Below are 8744 nucleotides of genomic sequence, written 5' to 3' on the forward strand. Positions count from 1 at the left end.
GGGACGGAGTTTTGAGGCAGTGGCGGGGTCTCGGCGGTGGGGATTGCTGGAGCGGGGCGGGCGTCACACTTGCTGCGGGGTAGATGCCAGGGTTCAGCCGGCACAGGCACATCAGCCCGAAGGCGCACACGGTCATGGACACCCAGATCCGGAAGTCCTCGTAGGGCTCGGCGTGCGGCCTGCGGCAGGTGCGGACAGGGTGCCCATCTTCCTCCCGGCGGCACCCACAGTGGGCCTTGTGGAGCCTGGACCGCAGCCATCTCTTCTAGTAATAGCCTTGGGTGACGCAGCCACTGCCCTGGGTGCCGTCGGCAATGTGGCCAGGCCTTGCGCTTTATGACATCGAAGATGGAGAAGGTGATGGAGCCCTCAGTAATGATGATGGGGCCCTCACTCACGGTGACAGGGCCCTCAGCGTTGGCCTCCGGAGGGAGGTGGTGACCCGCGGTGAGGAGGCCACCTTTCTTCTCTGCCTTGGGTGATGTCAGTAAAAGAATCTTTGCCTTGGACGTCAGCAGGGAAGAAAGAGGACCTAGGGAGCCCTTGACCTGGGAGGCAAGGCCACCAGCGTTGGTCTCTAGAAGGGGGTCGTGACCCGCAGGGACCAGGCCCTGGCCACCTCCTTCCTTCCTGTCGCCTTCAACCATCTCAGCAACGGCGCCTTTGACATCAGTAAAGTTGAAGGGTAAGGTGACCGAGGCCTCATCAGCGGCCACAGGGCCATTGGTGGCCTCCGAGAGGGCGTAGTTGCTGGCAGTATTGGTGAAGATGTCGGTGACAGAGGAGGGTAGGGTGAGGGAGCCCATCCCACTGGCGGAGAGACCCACACAGTAGAACAGGGTTGGCATGAGTTTCCCCGCAGAGACCGGGCCATTGCTGAGGGAGGCAGGGCCCGGGGCCCTAGGCCACACCAACAGGGCTGCAGAGGGATCCCCAGCTTTCGAAGAGGAAGCCGTTGAGCTAGAAGGTCTGGATGCTGCTACAGAGGAGGCTGGGGCCATGGAAGACGGGGTCTCCAAAGTCTACCCGGAAGCCTTTGCCCCCCCACATGGCCACAGAATCCCCAGACAGGTCGATGGAGCCCTGGCCAGTGATGGGGCCCCCAGGGCTGCTGGTCACAAGGAGGGAGGCCCCCACAGGGGTGGCAAAGCCCTCAGTGACGGACGCCTGGTCATTGCCGGCACCCACAAGGGAGAAGGGGATGGCAGCGACACCGCCATCATTGCTGAGGCTGTCGCCAGGGGCAGGCAGCTGTTTGCCCTTGGAGGCAGCGGTGGTGCCACTCCAGGCCATGGCAGGGAAGGTGCCTTTTGTGGTGTTGGCGCTCCAGGCAGGGAGTGGGGCCTTCTGGAAGAAGCAGACCCCCAGCTCAGAGGCCTCGAAGCAGCCCTCATAGGCTGCCCTGGTGAGCAGGCTCAGGCTGAGGCCCTCTCTATAGCAGTCCTTCAGAATGTGCAAGACCAGCCTGCAGAGGAAGGGCCGCGTGCCCAGGGGGCTCACCTGGCAGCCCCCGGGCACCCAGCACCACCTGCATCGCTGGCTCCAGACGCACACCCTCACCAGCCCCAGGTGGCCGGCCCGGTCCCACCACAGGTGGAAGAGGACCTGCAGGTGGGCCAAGGCCCAGGCCCCTGGACAGCGGCTGAACTGGAGCCTGCGGGGTGGGGGGCGGGGGCGGAAGAGGCGCAGGTGAGTGGAGGGGGAAAAGCCCAAGGCCACACGGCCAGCCCTCTCGCTCTGCTCTTCAGCCTCCTTGCCCATCTGGCCCCAGCTCCTCACCGCCCCCTGCCCCACATCCCACACTCAAACCTCAAACCTCACCTGCCAGCCACCAGGGCCGCAGCCAAGGCAACCCAGCACCTGCTCCTGCCTGTGCCGAGGTTCTGAAACTGCCGGCCCCTCGGCCACACACAGGCAAAGGCAGGCCCACGCATTCCAGACTGCAACCCGCTCATCTGGAACGCTGAGAAGCAAAGTGAACTTATCAGCAGTTTGGCAGCAAAACCCGCTCCGGCCTGGCCTCTGTGAGGCGTCGCACCCGCTGCTGGTGCGGCTTTGCTGGTTGTTTTGTGAGTTGGGGTTAACACAGGAAGAGGCAGGCCTGCTGACACACTTAGGAGGAAAAAGGCATGGGTCTGGGGCTGTCGCTGGGGGCTCAGCAAGTGGGGGTCCCTGTCCCGAATGAGGGGAGGCCATCCCCCCATCACCTGCTAGCTGAAGGGAAAGATGTCTCGGAGCCTGTGGTCATGGCCCAGGCAGCCCGGCTGGGCATCACCAGCAAGGGGAGATTTGGGGAGAGCACAGGGGTGGGGGAGCTGGCTTGTCCACAGCGGTCACCAGACCGGTGACCATTCAGTAGCCACACAAGCAGCTGTGAGCTTTGGGGAACCCTGCACCAGTGAGAGGCTCTGCTTCATTGCCAAGCAGTGGAACTCTGTGGATGACAGAATGTGCTGCAGCCCTGCCTGCGGCCTCCAGCCACAGTGGCCACAGAGGCGGTAGACATGTTCACACTGGAGGAACTGCTGACTGTTTAAATGGGACTGAGGAGCCTGTCGAAGCCACAGGCACTGGGGCTGCGTGTTGGGGCGCGGCCGCCTCAGTTCTCTCCCCAGCTGGGCCCAGCTGCAGCCCCGTCCACAACCTTGGCGGCCCAGAGCCTCTCTACCTGGCTGTGGGGACAGTGACGTGCTTCCAAGCACTTCCCAGACCTCAGCATGGGTTATTACTCTGCTAACCTCTGAAAAAGCCAGGATTCTGCACACACAGGGCCCCAGGGGGTTCAGGCACTGGGGGGCTGTGTCAAAGGCCAGGACAACGGCCCCTCTGCCAGAGCATTCCCACAGAGAGACTGACCAGCCATCATCCTGAGGGCCTGTTGGGCCAGAAGTCTGCGAGGCTGTGGAGTTGTCTTTCCCCTGCCGGCAGGCGCCTGGCAGAGCTGGGGATGGAACAGTCCACCCTGCTACACTGACATCATGCCACCATGACGACGGCCCGTGAGGCTCACAGGTGACCCACAGCCACCCCAGGCTCCCGATCAGAGCCAAACACCCCCGAGGTGTGGCCAGCAGACGGCTGCGAGGTCACGGCAGCACCATGGAAACCAGAGATGAGCCTGTGTCCAGGGGGAGCACAGGCCCAAGGAGCCAAGGGAGGGAGACAAAACCTCCTTGAGGCACCCGCCATGTCTTCCCCCAGGACCCTGCATCAGCAGCTGTGTGCCAGCATAGAGGGGCAGGCGCTGAGACCGAAAAGGAGCACCCAGCCCCACCCTCCCGTCTCAGGGACAAGACAAGGCCCGACAGCCCCACCCAGCCTTTCGGGCCACCCAAGGGCCTGTGGAAAAGCACCTTAAGCCCCTCCCTCCCCAGGGTCCCCAGCCTCCAGCCACACCTCGAGAGCCCCACCAGCAGGTACTGGCGTCCTGGGACCAGGCTGTGCTCAGGTAGCAGAACCCAAATGTCCCAGGGCTTCCTCTTGGCCATGATCAGGGTGAAGATGCTGGCCCACATGTCTGTTCCGGCCCCATCCATGCTGCTGTCCAGCTCCACAGTGCAGGCTGAGGGCTGCAGCCACCAGGGCACCCAAGGAAGCGCCCGCTTCCAGCACCAGCCAATCAGCCACCTTGACAACAGCACACTCTCCATGGCAACCAGAAATGGGAATCAGCAAGGAAAAATACAATACAATGCCATCTCCGTGACCCTGACAGCCTCCCTGTGGCAGCACCGTGCTGGGCCCATGGACACGCAGGGCCCTCCCCCGGTCTGTGCAGAGGCCCTGGTGTTTCCACAGATCACACTCAGGAACCATCCACTGACTCCTCTTTCTGCTGGGCATCAGGAACAGGGGCCCCACTCATCTGTTGCTGAACTCTTAGTATTTTTTCAGCTGTGGCTGTCGTGTAGCTTACTCAGCCAGCTTCTCTCTGCACACAGCAATAATGCTTTTCACACAAAGCATTGCAGACAAAGCTATGAAGAACTTTATGGAACATGTATCATTGCAAATTGTCCCATGGGTGTGTTCTCCTAAGCTCTTTACTCATGAGAAATAGAAAATATTTACATAAAATGCCTAAAACAAATGCAGAGCTTCAGAAATTATTCTACAGTCTTAGGTCACCACCTCCCAGAGGAAGAAACAAAACCTCTCAAGCCTCCAGAACCGGCCAGTTCCCTCCAGATTTCAGCCCTTGGCCCCCACCCCCGCCCTCCTGGCTGAGGTGCCACCAGCCTGGCCGTGCCTGTGGGGATCAGGTAGGATCCTTCATGCCTATGATGCCTCCCTCACCCAGCCCTTGAGCTGTGCAGCTTCTGAGCTTTACACAAACACTTCATGTGTGTGCCCAGCTTCTCACGCCTTTGCAGGTGGTTTAGTGTGTGAGATTCAGCATCATCGCTGTGCCTGGCAACCACCCATCAGGGCACAAGAAAGGGTGAGTCAAGAAGGAGCTGGGAAGCACAGGGGCAAGGTGGCTGCCAATCCCCGAACGGCGATGTGGAAAGCTCAGCGCAGGTCCACCCGTGAGAGCCTTGGGCCGCCTGGCTCTCCTCACACCTCCCATCCTGCCATGTCTGCCCTGCACACTGAACCATTTCTTCTCTTTTTTCTACCACTCCACACGTTCTCTCTTGGTCTCTGTCCATTCTGCAGCTAACCCTGGCAAGCGACTGCACTGCTGTCATCGTTTTCCTTTCTTCTGGCCCTTTCAAATCGTCTTTGCTGAACACTTGGTATTCTTCCAGTTTGCGGCTATCATGCAACTTTATCAAATAACCTTTTGGATGGCAATTCTGGCCCTTCTGAAATGCATGGCCTCCTTCTGCCATGCAGCTAGGTTCAACTGCAAGATAGAAGAGGAAGTCACTGGGACGGGCTCTGGAAAGGCCCCTCAACATAGGGCGGCCGGCTGGGGAAGGCCCTGCTTTTCTCCTCCAGCTTCCCTTTCCTCTGTCCATCAGTGCCCGGATGATGGCCGCCCTCCAGCAGCTGTCTCACACCTGCCTCATGCTTGGAGCTGTGAGCCCAAGGAGCAGGAAGGCGGGAGCCTGGAGCCATGGTGACAGCCGGAGGGTCGCCTGCCTCTGGGTTTCCTGTTCACACAAGAAGTTAGCCAGCTGCCGCTGTGGTCTTGAGGCTCTGATCTCTGGCACTCTGGATCATCACGCAGCGAGCTGAGTGAGCCTAACTCACGTGCCGGGGGACACCTGAGGTCCTGGGGTTTGCTGGCTGGTTCAGGGCCACTGTGCGTGTGTGGGCCCCTTGTGACCCTGGTCCTGTGCCTGCAGTGGTCTGAGAGACACCGGCTTCCCGCTTGTCTCCAAGAGCCTCGGTCCACAAGGCCCCCACAGAGGACCTCCTCCCGCCCTCCACAGCCCCCCAGAGCCAGCGTTTCCTGGCCGTTCCCCACCACGCTGGGGCCACAGCCCTGACTGCCAGTAACCCCCACCACCTCCCCCCACAGGCTCCTCAGCCCTGGAGGCCACACCTGGCTCTAAGTTTAGGGAAAAGGTTTGGGCATGATGACTGACCATAATCACTCAAAATAACCTTTTGGATGGCAATTCTGACCCTTCTGAAATGCAGGGGGCTGGTTGCCCCGACATTCTTTGCTCAAGAATCGTTGGCTGTTCCATCCCAGAAGACCTCCAGAGGCCCGGGCAGTGGACAGCAGAGAGGGCAGCTTCTCCACACCTCCATCTGGCTGCCCATGTGTCTGTCTCCCAAACCCACAAGCCACGCCCTGCAAGAGCTGCTTACCTGGAGTCTAACAGGTCAGCCAGCCACAAGCTCACCTGCTCCTGCGTCTTTACCGGGGCTGGAGGAGGCCGGGTTTGCGCAGCACCCATGGGTCCCTGCAATATGTGCCAGGGTCCTCCTTGGGCCCCTGCATCAGCACCCACCTGGAGCTAGCCACGGGACCTGATGTGAGCATCAGGCTCTAGGACCCAGGCCTGGTGCAAACGCCTTCCGACCCCACTCCCTGCCAGGCTCCCCGAGGGACCTCTCCAGGACGGGGTGGGATGGGGATGGGGGATCAGACCCAGGAAAAAACTATCGGGGGAGCTGGGGGCCCCTTCAGCACCGCCGCCCACCCGGCTCAGTGGCTTAGTGTTCCCTCTCCCCGCAGACACGTGCTCTCCTTCTGGGGACGCTTCCTCACACACTGGTACCGCCTTCCTGAGCTCAGTTTCTGGGGAGGGCAGGTGGCAGGCTGGGGAGTCCCACCACAGTCTCCCACAGGGAAGGCCGTTCAGCCTGGGCCTGAGGGGCAGATGCAGCACATCCCAGCGAGGGAGGAGCTGACGCCAAGGCCCAGTGGGGCCAGAGGGCGGGTCAGCTGACTGGATGGCATCCTCGCTCAGCAGGATCCCATCTCTGTGTGTGTGATGAGGAGAGGGAGAAAGAGACGACAGGAAAAGGAGCCGGCAGAGAGTGGTGGCCTGGCAGGTGCTGGGGCCCACCCTCCCCCCACAGACCTCAACTCCTGGCTGCAGTGACAGGAACAAGGCCACCTCCCAGACCCCAGGCCCTGCGGCCTGAAGGCCCAGTCCCACGGGCAATGCGTGGCCCAAGGCTCCGTGTGGCTCTGCCCCTGTGCTGCCCAGGCAGGTGGGGGGCTGGTCCCCGCAGCTGGGGACACAGCCTCTGTCCAGCCATTCTACTGCTGAAGACACCTCCACTGTCCAAGAGGCGCCTTGCTCTCCGGCTCCAACCTGCGGGCCTGCGGGCCGGGGGGGCCACTCTGAAGAGCCATGCAAGGGGCCTCCTGCACTTACCCTCCCGGCATCCCGCCCCTCGGCCTCTCACTGCTGCTCAGCCTGCTGCAGAGCTTGAGTGACACCCACTGCCCTGGAGTGAGAAGGCACCACACATAAAACACACACACAACACAACACACACACCATGCACACCACACACAACACATACACTACACACAACACAACACACACACACACTGGGAGATTTAAAACATAAATCAACATTAAAGTACTAACCACATTCTAGGAAGTTTACAAAACAGCAGGGGAGGATAGAAGTCACCTGGCACCCGTCTTAACAAAAAACCCAACTGTTTTTATTCTTATGTGTAATAAATTGTGGAAATATCTCATTCCATTTTTTAAAAGTTTATTCTTAAATTGGGCAGATAAATTGCGTTTTCAACTTCTGGGAAATGTTTCGAAAACAGAATAGAGCAGCATTTTTATTTGCAAACACTATTAACCATTTCCTGTTCCAACCTCAGAAATGGCTGTGAATCAGGCGTTGCCTCTCCACACGGGTGCCCTTGGCCCCGGCCGGCCGCGGCATCGTTTCCACCCCCCAGCCCAGCACCTGTGGCCTCCCACTGCAGAGGCAGTTTCGGGATGGTCCTGCTGTTTCCTGTGCTTCCCCAGCCCGGCCCTGCGTCCCTGAGTCCCTGCGTGGATGGAAACTTCCCTCGGGCCGAGAGAGCGAGGGAAATCCCCTCCCCACCACTTTCCATTGGTGCTGGCTCCTGTTCCAGCTCACGATGCCCTGTCTCATCGCTGCCGTGAGCTGGGCGCCATGGCGCCATGTGTCATGACAGGCAGGCCCCCTAGGAAACTCCAGGGCTAGCACGGGAGGGCTCCTTCTCTGGGGCTCTGAGGGCAAGGCCCCTGTCTCGGAAAGCAGCCCGGGAGCCCCCAGAGCCTGAGCTAGCTGGCCCACAGAGGGCTTCCGGGGCCTTTATTCATAGTCGCCAGGAACTGGAGTCCACCCGGACGTACTTAGACTGAAGAATGGCTGACTAAACTGCGGTGCGGACATCCTCACCACAGCGGGGACGGCTCAGCACAGAGAGGAACCGGCTGCCGGAACACACCCACTGGGTCATCTCCAAAGAATCCACACACACAGCACACACCACACACGACACACACCGCACACAGAAGGACAGGCACTGCACCTTCCCACGGCCGTCACTGACATGAAACCGTGATGGAGGGGAGGACAGGCTCGTGGCCACCAGCAGGGACCCCGCGGTGACGAGGACGTTCTGCAGCTTCACCATCGGGGGACACAGGAGCCTTCACTTGTGCCAACATTATGTGGCAGCCCCGGAAATATCTCATTCCATTTTTTAAAAGTTTATTCTTAACTTGACTGGATGGCATCCTTGCTCAGCAGGATCCCATCTCTGTGTGTGTGATGAGGAGAGGGAGAAAGAGACGACAGGAAAAGGAGCCGGCAGAGAGTGGTGGCCTGGCAGGTGCTGGGGCCCACCCTCCCCCCACAGACCTCAACTCCTGGCTGCAGTGACAGGAACAAGGCCACCTCCCAGACCCCAGGCCCTGCGGCCTGAAGGCCCAGTCCCACGGGCAATGCGTGGCCCAAGGCTCCGTGTGGCTCTGCCCCTGTGCTGCCCAGGCAGGTGGGGGGCTGGTCCCCGCAGCTGGGGACACAGCCTCTGTCCAGCCATTCTACTGCTGAAGACACCTCCACTGTCCAAGAGGCGCCTTGCTCTCCGGCTCCAACCTGCGGGCCTGCGGGCCGGGGGGGCCACTCTGAAGAGCCATGCAAGGGGCCTCCTGCACTTACCCTCCCGGCATCCCGCCCCTCGGCCTCTCACTGCTGCTCAGCCTGCTGCAGAGCTTGAGTGACACCCACTGCCCTGGAGTGAGAAGGCACCACACATAAAACACACACACAACACAACACACACACCATGCACACCACACACAACACATACACTACACACAACACAACACACA

The 8744-nt window shown here is 60.4% G+C and overlaps 1 protein-coding gene across 6 annotated transcripts in view; it reads right to left on the minus strand.

The window, feature by feature from the left end:
- RTP5 (receptor transporter protein 5 (putative)) overlaps positions 1 to 3752 on the minus strand; it is a 7306-nt gene extending 3554 nt beyond the window's left edge. For 3 of the 6 annotated variants that reach the window (XR_005197187.1, XR_005197186.1, XM_037732183.1), the window contains exon 1: positions 395 to 1488. Coding sequence is in view for 3 of the 6 variants with exons in the window: in XM_037732183.1 (XP_037588111.1) it covers positions 395 to 1001 (607 nt within the window). In the remaining 3 variants the exon portion in view is untranslated. The other 3 variants (XM_037732185.1, XR_005197188.1, XM_037732184.1) reach the window with 3 other exon arrangements.
- Positions 3753 to 8744: the final 4992 nt, after the last annotated feature.

Source organism: Cebus imitator, unplaced genomic scaffold, assembly GCF_001604975.1.
Source record: "Cebus imitator isolate Cc_AM_T3 unplaced genomic scaffold, Cebus_imitator-1.0 Scaffold443, whole genome shotgun sequence".
Taxonomy (NCBI): Eukaryota; Metazoa; Chordata; class Mammalia; order Primates; family Cebidae; genus Cebus; species Cebus imitator.